Genomic DNA, 19,767 nt, shown 5'->3' on the forward strand with positions numbered 1-19,767 from the left:
AAGTCTTCAGAGTTGGGGACAGCTTCTGGGTCTGCTACCTCTTTGTTCTCCTGTGACCTATCACATCTGTCCTGGTAGTTTAAGCAAGAAGGAATTTCTTCTTGTGCCATCTTGCATAACTCAAGATTAAGGCAAAGAGCTTCAAGAATAAGAGAAAGATATCTTCTAGACACCTGTTTGCTGCTGCTTTGAGCTTCACCCATACCTTCAGAGCTGTTTCTGAGCCTTTAAGGGTTGATATAGCTTTTTTTTTTCCCCCCCCCTGTGGTCGCTGGTTGTGTGCAGCACATGGACATCGTCACCTAAACTCATGTTTTGGGTAGGTCCTGGAGTTGCTCATAATAAGAATGGGCAAAGAAGGAGAGATTGATTCCTTGTAATGGTTTTCTTCAAGATGTACGTGTGGGGTACATATTCATGTTTTGCTGATCTTCTCTTTCTCCTCAAAGTCCTGGATATGTGTTCCTACTTTTGGGCTCTATATGCACTGTGTCCTTGGCAGCAGGAGAGGAAGGGCTGAGGACTCTATTCCTATGGATACAGCTGGGGAAAAAATGTTTTTTAAGTTATGAGGCACAGATACATTCAGGGTTCAAATATACATGTGTATTACACACCTTGGAGATACTGGTTACTGGTAAAATGACTAAAAGCCCCGGAGGTGGATGTACTGATGCTCATCTGGGGTTGATTAAAAAATTGCCTTATTGTTTTGTATCTGTCTTTTCAGGTAGAATAACCTATATAAATTCTTGTTCTGATTTTTGCTGAATGTATGAAAAGGGAGTTAACCCTGAAACCTGCATTTCCAGCATGATATTTTGGCTGTGCTGGAAGCTGGTGCTGTGCTGTCCTTGTAGACAAACCCTAGTTTTGGTCCCTCACTGGATTAACCAGTCCTGTTTTAGTGTGGCTATCTGCATGCCATTGGCGCAGGTTTTGCAGTGCCAGTTAGACTATGCTGCAGTCTGTGGTTAATGTGACCCTTCAAAGGAAAAAACTCCAAACCCCAAAACCAACAAGAACCCAGAATACTTTTTAAAACTCAAGTCAGTTTTGCTAAAAACACCTGTTTAGTGTTAGTCTCCCTGATTGCCTGCTCCCTAATAAAAAAATCCTATTCATGATAGCATTAATCCAATGAAAAAAAACCACTGTCCATTTAATTTTAAGAGGGGCAAATCCAAGCTGACAGCTTCAAAGCTCTCTACTTTGATTACTATACACATGGGGCAGTTTGAAACACGCTTGAGAAGCTAAGGAAAGAAAGAAGCCTTATTTTGTTCCCAGTTTGGCTTAGCACTTTGGGTTTAACATTAGACATTGGCAGATGGTCTGAAAAATTCGGCATTTGCACAAAGCACAGTAGTTACAACATGAATTCAAGTGTGGTTTGCAGGTTTTGAAGTTTGGCACACAGTCAGCAGCTGGTGTGGGCCTTGGTTTTGGAGGTGCCTTCAGCTGTGCATTTTTCTAGAGGAAAAAAACATAAATATTAATATAAAAATAAAATCATTATGGGTCAGAATAAAGCATAGGTGCAAAGAGAGTGAACTGTGGAATCTTCTGGCTTGAGATTAGTAGGTGGTTGCTAGCATGAGACCTGTATTAGTACCAGTATAGAGATGTGGTGGGACTGGATCAGGGGAAGTGCTGGATTGGGACCAATTTACTGAGCAGAATGGTAAACCTCATGATCCCCATAGTTTGAGCAATTAGAAACATGACTGGATAGAGAGTTGGAAAATGCTCTGTAGCTAAGAATGTGGTAGAAGTGAAGAAAAGGCTGCAAGTGTCTGCAAAGACAACCATTATCAGTAAAACAAAGTAAGGAATTACTCTTGGATGTCCACACCTTTCAAATGAACAAGTGAAACCTCCCTGTCAATCTGTAGGGCTAGTACCTGCTCTGTCTCCTGAGCTGCAAGGCTGAGAGAGAGGGGATGTGACTTGGCAATCCTCTACCTCACATGGTTTGTCAGGCTGCCATTGGAGCTCGGTAATCCTTTGTGCATCACATTTGAGCGTGGGAATCCTTAACTGCAGACACAGGTGAGCTGAAGATCTCAGCCTGCCCAAGGAGTGCTGCTTCTCTGGCTGTGATTTGGAAAGGATCCCAAGAAAACTTTGGGTTGATCAGCATTTGCCTGGGACCTGGGAGAGATCTATGGACCCTTCCAGCTACAGGCACCTTATGCACTTTTTTAACTTCGTAATTTCTCAGGAGTTTCAATTTTAAGGTAAAATGTTCTGTAGTCTCTGAGTGCCTTAGGAGCTTTTAAGCTAAAACATTTCGACAAAGTTTGATTGCAAGAATGTCCTGCTTTGAGCTGAAGGTGGAACTAAATGATGTCCTGAGGCCCCTTTCAACCTGGGTCATCCTGCGAATTTAGGAAGTGTTTCAAGGAAGGTTAACCACACAAGACATCGATTAAAAAGGGAAAGAAGGAGCTCTAAATGTTTCTGGTTGCAGCAGTGTCTGGATTGGCTATAAATGGCTATCACAACACACTAAAAATAAAGTAAAAATATTTTCTACTCTTCTGGGCAATCTTTAAAATATAGGAATCCAGCCTGTGTAATACTTCACATTTAAGACCTATGAGTGACATCATATTAAGGAAATCTATCAGTCTGAATCTACTGATCTCATAAAATCACCTGTTAACATTTTCAAACAAATACCAACTTCATTGTATGCCTTTAATTTTTTGGCACCTGCAGTTAAAAATCGGTAGATAGTGTGTTTGTGCCCTGGGCTGCAGAGCCTGTACAGTTAACCCACACACTGTGACTGGGAATGATGCCTAAATAATTGTAAAAGTACTTAAACCAGCTCATGGTTAAGGTACCTTTTGTGTAAGAGAGGACTGTAAAAAACAAAGCAAAATCAAAACCAACAAGACCCCCAAACCCAAACAATAATTTTTAGCTAATCTAAGATCACATAGTTTCCTTTTCACTGCTAATGTTTTTCATCTTTTTTTTTTTTTTTTTTTACAGTATTTAGAGCCTCAAACTGTATGTAAATTATTTAAATCAGGGAATGGCTGTAAAAGCTTTGCAAATGAATACAGTGAGGAAAACTCTAGAAGTACTGTACTAAACAGTTCTAATTCAATAATGTTTTGTGAACAGCCACCTACCTTGGAAGCTTTCCTGTTCTCTGCCTCTTTCCTGCTGACTTTCTGGGATCTTTTAGTTAAATCTTCAAAGAGAATAGCACAATAATATTAAATCAATTTTACAGCACATGCTATTTAACTGAGATGCTTAATACTATTTTTGTGCAAGAAAGGCAGATAACGTGCAATGCCACCTCATCGCTGCATGTTTTACAGTGAAGACATTTGTCTCTGGGAGCCGTCCTCCCTTACACATAATGTGTCTGAACTTATGCTGTCACCGTTGCTTGTGTGAAAGCAAAAGAACACTGATGTTTGTATTTTAGGAGGGCTTTTTTACACATTGTTTGATCAGATGTGAACAAGGAAAATAATTTCAGAGAAATAAAATTAAAGGTGTCTGTGTAAAAGGTAGGGGTACTTATGCACATTAGACACATGAACAAAAATAGGAAAAACCTTTAGAATGCCCTGTTTTTTTCTGTCAAAAGGTGGTGTTACCTGCATAATTTTGGCAGGAATTGACAAGTGCATGCTGGTTTCCGAAGCAAAATACTCTTGCTGATTTGGCATAAACTCTTCATCTGTATGATGCCACCTTTAATTCTTCAGATCTCTGTTCCTTTTTCACCTACCATCTTATTTTACAAAACGTTACTTGCAAAGGTGTTTCTCTGATGTGCCTGAAGCTTTGAAAGATTTGTGAATATTTATAGAGTTAAATCTTGGATCTGGTAAATTTAGGGCATGGAGTTCAGACTATGCCTGACGCAACTTTTTTTTTTAAATCAAATCACTAGTATTTATGAACTTCCTCATATTATGCCTTGAGGGCTCATAGCATTTACTGCAGTTGTTGTTATTATCATATCAGCTTAATGCTATTTACTACTATATATAAACTCCATGACTAAGACTTGTCTTGGGATGTAACACAGCAAGACTGTTAAAGTGTGAGACACTTCCCAGCTCACTAATCTGTTATGGTATTTTTGATACCTTTATTCTGTGTGTGTGAGGTTTATAATAAGCACTACTTATATGTAATGAATGATCGGGATAAAAAATTTACATATTGAATGGTGATACATAGTGAATGGTGATGAATGGTGGCTCCTTGTCTGTTCCAGTATTTGTTATCCATATTTTTTTTAGTATTTAATAATTGCCAGGATTTGCAGAATTACAGAATGAAGAATACACATTTTGGGCTGTTTTGGGAGGGGCTTCAGTTATTATCCTTGCATCATTATAGTTAGGGTTATACATCTTTAAGAAACAGTGGGAGAAAAAAAATCTTGCTTCAAGCATGTAAAGTTGTCACTTAATAAGAGCACATCTTAAAAAAGGCGTTGTGCTAACTAGGATTAGTGGTTTAGATCCAATTCCAGCTGGCAGATTATGCTGGTTTTGTTATGCTGTCATTTGAAACTTTCTGACAGTAACCAGGATACTTGTCTACATTAATTTAACTTTCTGTAGTACAATTGTACAGGATTGTCTGGATCGCTTTACCCACAAAGTTGTTTTGATAACATTGAGTTACAGTGTATATGATGCATATAAGCAGAGACTTATACATTGGCATGATGTAAACGTGCTTTAATTATTCCAGGGAGTTTGGTAAAGAAGAAAATGATGCCCAGTGTACAAATGAGAGGGAAATGTATAGATGCTTTTTTTTGACAGGTGAGTGGTGTAATTGTCTCTTCTATACTTTCTCTCGGTTGGGTAAAACACTTGCTTTTCCTGACTGGCTTCTAATCTCATATTCCTCATGCTCTACATGCCATGTTTCCAACAGCTGCCCAACTGACGAGCTCCTCACAAATCTCATCTGTGATGATATGGGAAAATGTAACACAGGCTTGTGAAAATATTGATAACACACACCTCTCACCCCTGTTGATACAACTGTGATTTGAAGTGCTATAAAAAACATGTAGTAATTAGATGATTGCATATTTTACTAGTTGATGCTAGCAAAGCCTCTGCTTACCTTTCAAGGTGTAATTCAAATCCAGCCTCAGGTTTTATTGAATTTGAGCCAGACATATCATCTGTGGATACTATAAGTACTACAATTGATGTGTAAACAGGTGTGTAAACAGCTGATTGAAAATGAGTTTTATTACTCAAGTATGGCTACAGCAACATTTAAAAACTGAGCTGTAACATGAATGCCTTCATCTCTGTTCTGTGTGGCCAACCAGAAGGAACCAGACTTGGTAGAAGAAAATGTCACTGAGATGGGAAGCTCTATCCAAAACGTTTAAACCAAGCTGACAAGAAATATTTCTGCTAGCTTATACAAAAATACATTATGTATATCAGCACGGCAAGTTATAACTGATAAATCATAAAGAAATTGACAGTATCAGGAGGGGAGAGGAGGCTGTGGTTATCTAAACACTCTTAATATTCGCTCTAAATTAATTGTTTCTGTGGCAGTGATGGGAAAGACCAGCCTGTCAGCCTTTTGCCATCACACTGTTGTTATAATAATTACCGTGTGCAGCTTCATTCTTCACCCTCCCTTCCCGAGCATTGCAGGGGTTTTGCTGGGGCTGCAGGCAGAGGAAGCAGGTGGAGAAGTCATCTCTGCACCTGCCCCTCCTGCTCCTGTCTGCCTGCTTTTTCCAGCAGCTTTCCCCTGTTTGCATTAGTTTCTCCCATTTTGACCTGTTTCCATCCTCTGCAGGATTGTTTCCAAGGCAGTCTCTCAGCCTCTAGCAACTCTTCCCACTCATTTCAGCCCCCAGTTCTGTGAAGGGCACGGCTCCATTACTTCATCCAACGGCTGCACAATGCACAGACCCTGGCAAAAATCAGCGGAAGAGGATGGGCCTCCAGTTGTGTCTCACAATATGCTGGAGTGAGGCAGGTGACGTGCCTGTGAAGATGGTGAGATCTGCTGTCATCCTGCCTCTCCCAGCGGACCCTGTATCAGCAGGGTTGGAAGGTCCCTTGGCCTGGTCACCTGGACCCCAAAACAATGTCAGTGTCTGTCCATTCTCCTGCACCTTCTTTCTCCACCCATTTGAAAGGTCATGGGTAGGGACTTTCAAATGCTCTTCATAAGCCATGCACTAGTGCAAGCTTTTAATTAATTTATATTTAGTTTATCAAGTTATAACTCAGTTATGTTAGTTAATAAGGGATGGAGATAATGTGGCTACTGGTTGTCTGGAATAAAACCCAGAAAGTTTTGATCATGTACCATTTCAGCTCTAATATAAACTTATTTCAAAACACAGGTCAGATTCCTTTGAATGAGAAAAAGAGGAATGATATGTCTCACTTTTATTACTCACTTTGTACTTTTCCAGTTTTCTTTAGGTGTGGGGTAGTGGAGGATCAGACTGACCTCTTGCCTTTGAACAACTGGGCTGTAGAAAGTCTTTGGGATAACTCTGGAAATGCAGCCCTGGACAATGGTGTGACAGTGGGTTTTGCATCTATATTTTCCTTTTCAGAATAGTCAACCAAGACAAGTGGACTACAGAAGTGTTATACCAGGATCCGCTCCTTTAAATTATTCTTGCATTTTCAGTGTCAAAGGTTCATTCTGGTTCCATGTAGGAAAAGAACGAGGGTAAAGCAGCGCAGTTGGGCTTCACCACGGAGTGCTGAGGACACAAGGATGCTCTGCTGCTGCGGGAGGACGTGTCTCTGGCATTGCCCTAACCAGGTTCTTCCCTAACAGGACAGATGGTCACCTGTCAGTAACAGCAGGGACATAGCTGGTCCTGTCTTGGATAAAGAGGTGACCTCTGGCTCTCCCTTCCAGTGCTCTTTTATTTCCTGGTTAAAGATCACTTGGCACACAGCTAAACTGAGGTTATATTAATACATTAGAGAACTGTTTTCTCTGCCACAAGAGCAGATCCTAAAAAAAAGAGTTACGTTCTCTTCTTCCATTTGCACTAGACTTTCAGAGAAAGATCAATGCCCACCTTAACAGAAAAACACTTCTTTTCAGTATAAAAAGACTTACAGTATGATAGGACCTGAAGTGAAATCCATAAAACTAAAATAAGTTGCCTGATCTTTTACTTTTTTTTTAACTCCAAACTGTAGTTTGCAACACTGCCATTCTTGGGTTCTGTGGCTGCATTGCCACTGCAGTTCTGCATTCTACTAATGCCTTTGTATGAACTGCAGCATTGCAGTAAGCTGTCAAAATAATCCATATTAATTGACAATTGTATTTTCTGCAAATCTTGTTAATTTGGCACCAAATGGGAAATTTTACTAACCTACTATGGAGATGGGTGGAAGATCTGAGAGATTCATTTTGTTGCTTCTTGACAGGTTGCATTCTGTCTTCTCCTCAATTACCATATGAGAATCGGCAGCTCTGAGCAAACTGTAGCAGAGCAATAGGCTTAGGAAGAGGTTCTTACTTTCCATCCTGGGGAGGAAAAATTCCATTGTCATGAAAACCAAAGTCGGTCAAAACCTGCATATAGGAGAGACACAAGGATATGAATCTCAGCAATGGTGTTCTGTCATGTTGTGCAGCTTTAGCAACGTGCCTTTGACAACTGTCTCCAGCACTTTGCCTCTGATACCAGAATACTTCAGATTGCAGTTGTCTGAGTGGAAAAATGCTGTCCCAAATAAAACTCTTAGATGATCTTTTAAAATTTTTTTTCATCCCTTTTTGCAGAAGGTTTATTTTCCCAAAAGCTGTGAGTGAGTTCTCCCCACTGAGTTTTATGGTGTTGTTTATTGTATGACCAAGGGGAGAACTTCTGATGTCACTTTTGACCAGCTCAATCACATCATCAGATGTTTCCCAGAAAATCTTGCTTACAGATTTGTTCTAGAAAACCAAGAAAAACAATGGTAATTAAAAAAAAAAATCAATTAAGTTTCCTGTTACTTTTCTTCATTTGAAAATAAGTCCTGAAGAAAGATCTTGTTTTATTATACCCTAATGTGGCTGCCCTGATCCCACAGTGACTCACAGCCATAACTCATACAAGTTATAAAAGGCCCAGTGCTGTAAAGCATTCATGGGCCTTAGGGTTTAGTGTGAGTTAATAACTTCTAAGATGTAACAAAGTTTATGAAATCTGAGCATACTTATGGAGAAACTTGAGCTTTGCAGAATGTGGCCATACACCTTGGAAGGAAGCCACTGGCCCTGGCCAACCTCTGCGTGACACAGTGCAGCTGTATGGGGTACACAGAGCATATCACCATCCTTGTCTTCTTTTCTTGTAGATTCTTAACACTGTTGCAGTTTGCAGTTATTTTTATTTCCATATGTGTTAGTTTTAGGCTGTGTCAGAGTTCTAGGAACCTTCCCCCAGAGGCACTTCCAGCCTCAAGATTTATGGATAGCTTTTTGTCAGTGAAAAACTACTAGTGGCTGTAAAAAGAGGGAGTGTAACCAAATGTTTTGAGCAACTTAATCTGGCTATAATGACTTAATTACTAGAGAGTTAAAAGATAAAGTTTCTGCATTGGAAGAGCTTCAGTCTAATCACTCCGGCTAAACTGAGTCTGTATTACAGTTGCTTTTAGACCCTCCACGGACCCACTCTTCCTTGTGAGATGTTGAATATTACACCTCTGATTCCAATTGTTTGGGCTCATTTCTAAGACTGTTCTACAGGCCATGCTCATGTAACAGATCAGTGCTGAGGACATCGGCACTGCTGGTTATAGCTGTGCTGTGAGGGTATGCACCCAGACTATTAGGACTCAGTTAGCATTTGCAGGGCCACATGTGGTGAATCCTTTGTGATTTAGACATCTGCGTGAGCTGTAACTGAAACAGATATATCTGAGCGTGGAGTTTTACAGTAGGGGGGATTAATTTATGGAGAACTGAGTGGTGCTATTTCAAATTATTTCTGTATTTCAAATTAAATGCAGCTGGTGTAGTTCAAATCTGATATGAAAGTTAGACCCAAGCTGGATCATAGTCATGAATGTGGATAGATGTATCCTTTGAATGAGTTGATTAAAATTTTGTATATGATACGGGAGGAGTCTTTAAATTGATCACAAATCACCTACTGAAGTACATCTTCTTTAAAAGAAAATGTAATTTGTAATTAACAATAGAACAAGTCATGCCATGAAAATGTATTGTGATGGTAAAATTGTGGGATTGAATTTTCAGCTATTGCAATTTAGTAAAGAATCAAGATGGCATGTCTGTTTTCAATTTTTACATACTCTGGTCTTGCAAATTCTTATACAGAAGTTCAGCCTTTGCCTGTGGTAATCGCCTAAGAATAATGGGAAGTATCTGAAAATATTTGCGAGGTCAGGAACGTAGCCTCATTTTTTTTCTGTGCAGTAGAGATACTCTTTTATAGTTTTTTCCCATCTCTTTTCACAAAAGATGCCCAAACATGACTGAGATGTCTTGATGCTTTCTAAAGACTGTTCTAACACATAGTTATGTATGTAGATAACCATTTAGGTCATAATCATAACCCTTTAGGTCAAAATTAGAACTTCTTTTTATGTAACTAGTTTTGCCAACCTGAGTATCCCTGGTGATGTTCATATTCTACGTATATGCTTAAAATTCAAAAAAGAGCTGAATAACAGCTTTTATTCTCAAAAGCTTGTCTACATTTTCCACATATGCAGTCGGTCAAATAAAATATATTACTTAAAAAAATCCTAGCTTGCTTGACTTTTAAGGATGCTGATTTTTGCAGGAACTAGGCATACAGGGAAGGAAGAAATTTTTATGATGAGGATAGTGAAACCCTGGCACAGGCTCTGGGCAACCATGAACTAAATGCCCCATCCCTGGAAACATTGAAGGTCAGGTTGGATGGGGCTCTAAGCAACCTGATCTACTAGAAGATGTCCCTGCCCATGGCAGGTGGGTTGGACTAGATGACCTTTAAAGGTCCCTTCCAACCAAACTGTTCTATGATTCTGTGACACAGGGAATGTCTGTGACAGGTAGATAGATATTTGGGGTCTAATTCTTTCCATGCTCTGAGCTGGAGTGAAGAGAGCAAGGTATGAGCTGGAAGCTGTTTAGATTTGCACATAGTGGTGTTCATGCAGTAGATTTTGCTTTTTTAAGCGTCATTTTAGGCTAGTTACAGGAGATGCTCTATAACATATCTATGATTTTCAGATCAGTATGTGCTGCCCATCTGCACGGCTGGCACATAACTGTCTGCTGGAGACCATGTTGACATGCCCCCAAAATGCTGTTTAAATAAACGTCTTCCATCCCAAAATGTTGTATCCATTGTAATTCCTTGTCTTTGTCTGAGCAAAACTGCCAATGAATGCGATTGTGCCTGTGCAAATGTAATAAAATAGTAAAATTTTACAGCTTGCATCTGTTCACTTCAAACAGAGTGACATCTGAACATGCTCTAGTGTTAAAATGCAAACCTGGCTGCATGTGTTGATTTGATTTTTTGTGCATGTGTTTTTTTTTCTTTGTTGCCAAAAGCACTTATGTGGTAGGGATTTTGCAGCCTTCTAGTGACTGAACCTGGAAAATACCTATATTATGAATATGCATTTGATCTGAAAACGATACCAGGTAACACTCCTTAGAGCAGCGTAGTCTGCTAGGTCTGTGCAGCAGAGATCCTGAAAGGGTGAGAGGTGGAAAGTGGAATCTGAAGTGTAGATGAGAAAAAAGGTGCTTGTAACGTTGGGTTTCATTTTTTGCAGCGTATCACAAAACCTTTGCCCAAGTTTTCTATTTTCCTAATTTTCTTTCTGGGACTCATCAGAGGCTGTTTAAGGCAATTTGCCTTAAAGCTGTTTTCCTTAGCTTCAGCAAGCTTCATATCCGCTTTTCTACGAACGCTTATTTTTAAAAGAGTTTATTTTCCTATTGAGCTCCTAATAATGGAGAAGTAAATTGCTTTAATAGCAGTATCGTTAGAGGGAGACCATTTATTGCTTTAATAAAGCTAAAATGTACTAGAAGAACTTAAACATATTATTTTTTTCCATTGTTGTTGATGGAGTCTTGGTTTGCACAGCACTCAAATCTAGCCACTGAACTTTAGCTACAGTTCAGCAAGTTCTGTAAGGAAATAGTTAACATATGGCAGTGCCCTTTTTTGTCAAGAGAATGACAGAAGTTTGTTTAGAAACAAAAAAAAAGCAAGTGTTTGAAAGTTTGTTAACTGTCATCAGAGATCTCAGTACCCTTTTCTATGCCATTTCTTCTGTGCTTTGGCTTATTATATTTAATATGTAAATATGGTATTTTAATATTTACTCCAAGTGTTAGCTGTCATGAGCATTTTTCCTGAATGTAAATTTGGAAAATGACGGATGATGTGAAACAGTTTTTGTCTCTTTTTCAATATATATTTTTTGTGATGTCGTATTAGAAGTCTTCATGAAGAAATTTGATTTCCCAAGAACCACCCTGTACATTCAACACTTTTGAGGGGTACTCATTTCCTGTCACAGCTGATTTCACTCTATTTGGAGATTTATCCTCATATAACAACAGAGTGAACAGTTGAGACATTCATACATGAAGTCTGCCATAAACACTGGAGGAGACAAGTTGAAATTATAAATAGCTGAAAACAGCTGCTTAGAAAAACAAGATGTTAAAGCACATGAACAAAGAAACATAAAATACTGAAGACTGTTACATCACTCAGTAGCTTGCTGACAAATCTTCACCTGTGCTCTGCTGCTGTGCTCCCATTTCAAAAAGGATAAGACAGAAAAAGAGAGAATGCATGGAATAAAGCAAGAATTAGTGGATGTCTTGAAAGGTGTTGAGATTTTAAGATTAAGAGAGACTGAAAAAATTAGGAAATCAAATGTGGAGGCTTATAGGAAGACCGTGGAGGTTCTGAGTAAATATTTCATGGTCATCTAGAGCTGTGCTATCTAATCTCCAGAGCAATCCCATCTCAACCAGCAGGTTTCAGCTAAGGAATAGCAATAAAAAGGGAAATGGCATGTTAAGGGGCATTTGAAGGGAAAAAAATGAATCCACCTGAGACAGATGGGAAACGTAGTGCTCCAGGCAGCACTCCACTGGCTCCAGCCACGGGTCTTCCTCTACGGTATTAGTTTCCTAACAGCGTGTTAGTATTGACTGCACAGAATGCAAAGCAAAGATATATGCTTTTTCAAGGCTTTAAAGAGATTGTCAAGATGCAAAAACACATGAGTAAATATAAAGAAATATCGGCTACTCATCTGCAATCCACAAAATAATTTAAAACAAAATCAACGCAAGCAAAGGTCTCCCCACAGAATGAACCTGGAGGCCCTGTTTGGAGTCTAACCCGAATCTCAGTGCATTTCAGATGTTTCATTCAGTGTTGCGCTGAAAATCTTAGGTCCCCTTTTTGCATGGACCTTTCATACACCTCTGAGGTTCTGAGAGAAGGATCACAGGGACAAATCTTGCAACGAGTTTTTGGTGTTTGAGTAGACACATGAATTCCTCAATCCCCTTCCCAAGTTTTTCCATGCTCACCTGGAAGATTCTTTGCCAGCCCCACCCAACACATCTGCCCTTGGTTTGCATGCCATTGAAATATGAGAATAGTTCAATGAGAGCTTAACAATAACAGCTTTACAAACATGTGGCTATGTAGTATGTGTACACGCTTAACATATGCTCAATTCTGGTTGGTTTGGTGTGGTTTCTAGCCTTTGTGTGTTATGAGATCGACCCTTGGAAGCATGAGAAGGAAAACAACAGCACGTTTCTGTTACTCTGTTGTGTTCTAGTCTTTGAGTTCTTAGGCCATTTGAGGATCTAGTTTTCATGCTTTTCAAATGCAATTGCAAAAGCCAAATATTTGAGCACATCCTAAGCAATAAAAACACGAGAAATTTTTAATTTCCTGGATACATCAGGGAATATGTTTTCCTCAGCATTCTGATCTAATAATACTTTGCTTTAAGTACAACTTGGCAGTTGTGATTACACTGTTCAAGTTGTTGGAGGAGGACCAATACAGGTTCTTCTATACAGCCTGCACTTCAGACTGAGGTGAAGAGTTTCTCTGGGATTGCCCATGAAGTTCAGTTTCCAAATGTTTTCTAATCTTTATCACTTTCATTGACTCTGTTAGGTAACAATCTATCACACATGTTAGTGATATGGGAAGCTTATTTCTCCAAAAGGGAGGAAATATTACATCCATGACTTGCCTTGCTGACATTTTGTAGGAAGAGAAGTGACTGACTCGTTCTTCTCTCATCTTCATCAGAAAGACAATATCTGGTGTGGCTTGATCCAATGGGAAGGTGTATACATGCAACAACCGTCAGAGCTGTGCCAAAAAAGTTTTAATTCCTGGCACAATTCCCTAAGCTATATACAAAAAGTAAAAGCTATTCAGGGGTCCGACTGCTGAGAAATGCTCAGTTAGGTACTATAGTATAAGTGAAAGGGAATGTAAAGAGAAACAGTTGAGGAAATATGCCGTGGCAAATATTTTAGCATGCTGTCTTGAACAAAATGACAACTATTGAGGAAAATTGTCAGGAAACCAAAGGTCTAAGAGTTCCTTAACTAATGTTAAACATAAAAAGGTTACTTAATCTACCACTTTAGCAGAGAAATCTTCATCTGTGATTCAAGGAAAGTCACTGAAATTTCTGAAGTAAAGGAAAAAACCCCCTGTCAGTGGCCCAACAGTGATTAAAAGAAACTGTGAGAGTGTGATATATTTGGGAAGGCAAGTTGTCTGCCATTCTGAAGGAGTACGATTACTTGTGATTTCAATAGAAGAAAATAACTTTTAGATTGCTTTTTGCTCCAGACAGGTTTCACACACATCATTGACACGTTTCACACATTACAAGGCTGAATATGTAATAAGAACCACCAATGGAGTCAAAGCTGGTTTACAGTTATTTAGTGAGTAATGACAATCTCAGACTTGATGGTGTTTTAGCAGTATCATTGTTGACCCTTGGAACAATGATGCTTTAGCACTGCCATTGTTGGCTTTGGGAACAATAATGCTAAGGCAGAAAGTGTTAGGTATGAAGATTTGAATTGCAGCTGATGTTAAAGGCTTATCACTAGGAGCACACCATTTCCTCATAAAAATATTAATAAGTAAACTAGAATTTCCTAGATAAAATCTCCAAGGGCTATAGTGACCTTCTATATTGTGTATTCAGGAAATTCATGTGAAATGTCCAAAAAGAAATGAATATGGGGGAGAGAACACCATGAGTAAATACAGCATATGTGTGGTGAAACTGAGAATTAAGAAGAAATGTGAAATCTTCAAAAGCAGTAAGAAGATTAATAACAGAAGTTTACAACAGCAAAAGAGACATTACCCCATAGGAAATTGTCTCATAGTATAGAAGAACCATTAAGAGCGAATACAGATGTTTGACAGAGGAGCAAACTAAACCAATGGAGTTCAAGAAAACAGATACCCATAAATTTGAAAATGATAGGTAAAACTCCACAAGAAACAAAGTAAATCCAAACAATCCAAAGTAAAAAAACCCTCATGAACTCATGGAGTTCAACAAGGCCAAGGGCAAGGTCCTGCACATGGGTCAGGGCAATCCCCAGCACAAACACAGGCTGGGTGAGGAGTGGATGGAGAGCAGCTCTGAGGAGAAGGACTTGGGGGTGTTAGTGGATGGAAAACTGACTGTGAGCCAGCAACATGAGCTCACAGCCCAGAAATCCACCCGTGTCCTGGGCTGCGCCCAGAGCAGTGTGGGCAGCAGGATGAGGGGGGGGATTCTCCCTCTCTGCTCCACACTTGTGAGACCCCCCTGCAGTGCTGGGTCCAGCTCTGGGGGCACCAACAGCAGAAGGACATGGACCTGCTTGAGTGGGGCCAGATGAGACCACAAAGGTGCTCGGGGGGCTGGAGCACCCCCTGTGAGGGCAGGCTGAGAGAGTTGGGGGGGTTCAGCTGGAGAAGAGAAGGCTCTGGGGAGAACTTAGAGTGGCCTCCCAGGGCTGAAATGGGCTACAGGAAAGGGGCGAGGGACTCTGTTATGGAGGGTTGTAATAGGATGAGGGGTAATGGATTTAAACTGAAGGAAGGTAGATTTAGGTTAGATATAAGGAAGAAATTCTTCCCTGTGAGGGCGGTGAGGCCCTGGCACAGGTTGCCCAGAGAAGCTGTGGCTGCCCCCTCCCTGGAAGGGTTCAAGGCCAGGCTGGACGGGGCTTTGGGCAACCTGGGCTAGTGGAAGGTGTCCCTGCCCATGGCAGGGTGTTGGAACTGAATGATCTTTAAGGTCCCTTCCAGCCCAAACCATTCTATGGTTCTATGATTCTATGTTTAACCCTCTACCTCTTGAGGATGGAAAAAGAAAAACTGAGTGGAACTCCTTTAATTGCTGTGTCCAATACACAGTTATCCCCCACAATCAGCACGTTTGTCTCATTGTAGGTTCAAGACTAGACCTCTGTTATTCCAATTGTAAACCCCTTCTGTATCTCCCCCCTTACTTTCCATATAGAAATTGAAATTCCTTTTAATTTTCTGCCTCAATTTATATTTATGGGCCTTGTGGCAACGTTATCCTGCAGCACTGAATTGTCTCCTCTTCCTTTCTTGCTCAGCTATTGGAGAAAACAACCATGCACCCCTCTGTCTTTATTATATAACATGAGATACTTTTATAAGCTGTGGTGCTGTATAACTGTATTCCTTTAATCAACTTTGACAAGTCATTTGCCATTTAGCTGTGCAGTAGTTTAGGCAGTAAGGGACATGTGGAGATCTGTAGTCCTACCTCCTGCTCAAACCAGTGCCATTTTAGATCACGTTGACCTGGGGTGTCAGGCAGCCAAGACCTGAATATCTCCATGGGCAGAGTTCACAAAACTTTTTGTTTGACTTGCTCCTCCTGCCTATCAGCCACTCTGACCAACTTGGTATGACTAGCAAACTTTCTGAGAGTGTACAACTGCTGTTCAACTAAATTATTAATAAAGATGCTAAGCAGTACTGACCCCAGTTTTGACCTTTGATGGACTCCACTAGTAACTGCCCAACAGCTGGACTTCACACCAGTGATCACCACGCCTTAAGCCTGTGAACCAGCCAGTTTTCCACCTCCCTTATGGCCCACTAATCCAGGCTGTATCTTGCCCGTTTGGCTATAAGGAGACTGGAGGAGACTTTGTCAAAGGCCCTGTCGAATTCAGGGTATATGCAGGAGAGCGTATCGCATAATTCAGGAGAGCAATATGCTCTTCTTTCCATTTAGGTATGCATCCAGTTATTCCCACATTCAGTCACCCCAGCACAGAAGGCAATCAGTTTGGTCCGGTATGATTTACCTTGGGTATATCCATGCTTGCTCTTCACAGTTCCTTTTTGTCCTTCCTGTGACTGGAAATAGCTTCAAGAAATATTTGCTCTATTGCCTTCATAAGGACTGAGGTCAGCCCAGCTGACCTGTAGTTCCGTGAATTCTCTTCTCGCCTTTTTTGAAGGCGGATGTGGTATTTCCTTTTTCCAGGCATAAGGAGCCTTCCCCATTTGCCACGACCTTTCAAAGCAAGCAGTCTGGCAGTAACATCAGCCAGCATCTTCGGCACCCTGGGATGCACCTGGTTGGTCCCATGGACTTTTCTACGTCCAGCTGGTTTACACAGAATCACAGAATTGTCTAGATTGGAAAAGACCTTAAAGATCATCCAGTCCAACCATCAACCCAACATTAATAGTTCCCAACTACACCAGATCCCTCAGCACTAAGTTGACCCGACTCTTAAACACCTCCAGGGATGGGGACTCCCCCCCTGCCCTGGGCAGCCCATTCCAACGCCCAACAGCCCCTTCTGCACAGAAATCCTTCCTCAGAGCCAGCCTGACCCTGCCCTGATGCAGCTTGAGGCCATTCCCTCTGGGCCTGGCACTGGTTCCTTGGCTCAAGAGACTCATCCCCCCTCTCTGCACCCTCCTTTCAGGGAGCTGTAGAGGGCGATGTGGTCTCCCCTCAGCCTCCTCTTCTCCAGACTAAACCCCCCCAGTTCCCTCAGCCGCTCCCCAGCAGACCTGTGCTCCAGACCCTGCCCCAGCTCCGTTGCCCTTCTCTGGACACGCTCGAGTCATTCAATGGCCCTTTTGGGGTGAGGGGCCCAAAACTGAACCCACTCATCGAGGGGCGGCCTCACCAGTGCCGAGCACAGGGCTCAGATCCCTTCCCTGTCCCTGCTGGCCACGCTATTGCTGACACAAGCCAGGATGCCATTGGCCTTCTTGGCCCCCTGGCCTCTTTAAGTGCACTACTCTGCACTGTATCTTCCTCTGCAGTGGGCAATGCCATGTTCCCAGAGTCTCTGCCTCTAGGCTGAGGCCATAGCAGAACTGACCGGTCTGGAGAAGACATCAAGTACCTAATCTCTTTATATATCCCTGCTCCACAGACTGCTTGAGTCACTCTGGATACGCACAAAGCCTCCCATGGCTGTGTTGTTGTTGGTTGTGTGGTTGGACAGCAATGGATAATAGCACAAGGGTCCAGAGGAACCTTGGCAGTCTCTCTGCAACTTCCCAAATCTCAGCCCTAGAACAAGTTTGGAGTTTGGCAGATACAAGCCTCCATCTCCAGTAGATTGTCTTTGGTTACTGCCTCTCACTGCTTCCTCTTGATGTGGACACTGGGTTCAGCCTTGTCCTTCTGGATGCCTCGGAGTCTGCTAACCCCCTCCTGCAGATCCCTCACTGGTGACGTGGCACCCCAACCCGTGGGCACCTCCCAGAGGTACGAGGCTCAAGGGGATGCACCGGGTGCTCCCTGAGCCTGAGACCCCGTGGCTGTATCCTCTGTCTGGGTGGTACAACATGGCAGTGGCAGAAGCGTGCCCTGCAGAGTGTCACCACACCGTCCGTGGCAGTCTCGCACAGCTTGCAAACCCAAGCAGTGTCTCCAGGATGTCTTTGCACTGAAAGTTAAGTGCTGCAGTTCACGCTGGACGACTGCTGAACTCCAGTGTGTCCCCCTTCACGTGTAACACTGAATGTGCTGCTTTCACTTAAACATAACCATAACCTAAGTGCCTAACCACCAATAATCATCGTAGCAAAAGTACTTTTATGGCCTCACTACCCACAACAAAGATGAAACAGAGTACAGCGGGTCTCCTCATGTGTGCATCCATCCCCTCTCTTTGACCTTAAGTGCAGGGTCAGTATAAAAGGCTTTTTCCTGTGGGAAATATCCCGTATATCCCCATCTGCTATTGATCATAATAAGAAATCCTCAAAATACTCCCAAGTTTTCCTCTTTTCTTCAGTACAGCTAGATGTAGCATAATACCCTACATAACCTTCAGATAACTTTCTTAGCTACTGCCAGCTCTACTGTTTGCCTCTGCTTGCATAGGCGTATCTGTACGGTTTGTTCCTAACTAGTTCACATCACTTACATTTATAATTGCCACAGCATTTGAGTTCTGCCCAACTCAGCTGTTCTGGAAGCCATGAGAGCAATGTTAATTCCACTTACCAATGAGTTTTGACATTGAAACAGGAATTCAGATTTACATTTTTGTGGATCATTCATATATAACTATAAAAATCATTGCACAAATGTATTTTATACAAACCATAATAGCCATTACATATCTTCTGAACATTATTACATATTTATAAGAGTAATGACTCTTGATTTTTTTTTTTTCCCCCCAATATCTATTTTATATTAGTCAATGGCCAGGGGAAATATCACTGTTTGATTGTCCATTTGTGTACTTTTATCTGGGCATCTTCCATTCTAACAAATTTTCTGATTCACTCTTAGAAAATTGCTGGTGACTGTGGAAAAAAGGTTCCATGTTTTGAGAGACTGTTTCAGTCTGACATGTCATTCATTATTTCATGTTCTACCTTTGCATTTTGACTTGTCTGAAACAATGCAGAATATGCAGTTGTGATGTTTGGGTCTAAATATAACCTCAGCTGGGTTAAAAAATGATCCTGCTATCTGTGAAGATAAACGTGTCTGTAGCTGTAAAGCAACCATTTTCAGACTTCAAGGAAATTTAGGTCCAAGTCTTTTTTCTTTTAGGGGTAATAGTTGAGACTCTTTTTATAGTTCTCCTCTAATGACTCAACTTTGTGCTATCAGCTAAGTTTGTCCTCTAGACTACATATTTTCCCTTAGGCTTTCCAAAAATCACCCTGGAGCCAGAACTGCAAGTGAAGCTCAGTGGTTGCATACCTTTCTCTTGGGGATTTCATCAATCTGCCCAAAGTGCTGCCAGACAGGCATGTGTTCCTGCTGCCTGTGCGAGACCCTCACATGGAGCCCAGTGTGATGGCAGGGCACCAAGTTCCTCCCTGCTGTGGCCAGGTGGCTGCAAGAACTCAGCTTTCACTTTTTATAAAATGGGTTTAAATCCTTATTCACCTGTATAAAATGGTGCAATCTTAACTTGTTTATAAACAAAAAAATGACATGAATTTCTAGGATTTTTTTTTAATGGGATGCCAGTGTGTTACATCCAAATTTCTGCTTCTTTTTGCCCTTAAATTGAAAACAAGGCTAAAGGCAAAGTCAAATTGACAACTGGCATTGGAGGACTTCTCTCAGTTCATTCTCATTCCTTTTGTTTTTTTTTTCTCTTTCCGACTCTTATCTCTGGTCTTTTGCGTATTTATTTTCATCATTCCCAAGTATAGAGGCCTAGCACAAAGGGCAC

General features: G+C 41.2%; 1 protein-coding gene across 1 annotated transcript in view; it reads right to left on the bottom strand.

Annotated features, from left to right (window-relative positions):
- Positions 1 to 1,296: 1,296 nt before the first annotated feature.
- Positions 1,297 to 19,767, bottom strand: part of ASIP (agouti signaling protein) — a 37,966-nt gene continuing 19,495 nt past the window's right edge. The window contains exons 2-4 of the mRNA XM_074920298.1: positions 7,385 to 7,587; positions 3,147 to 3,208; positions 1,297 to 1,473 (exon numbers count right to left, since the gene is read on the bottom strand). Of these exons, the coding sequence (XP_074776399.1) occupies positions 1,297 to 1,473; positions 3,147 to 3,208; positions 7,385 to 7,565 (420 nt within the window). The 5' untranslated portion in view covers positions 7,566 to 7,587. The remainder of the gene's footprint in view (positions 1,474 to 3,146; positions 3,209 to 7,384; positions 7,588 to 19,767) is intronic.

Source organism: Athene noctua, chromosome 16 (genome assembly GCF_965140245.1).
Source record: "Athene noctua chromosome 16, bAthNoc1.hap1.1, whole genome shotgun sequence".
Lineage (NCBI taxonomy): Eukaryota > Metazoa > Chordata > Aves > Strigiformes > Strigidae > Athene > Athene noctua.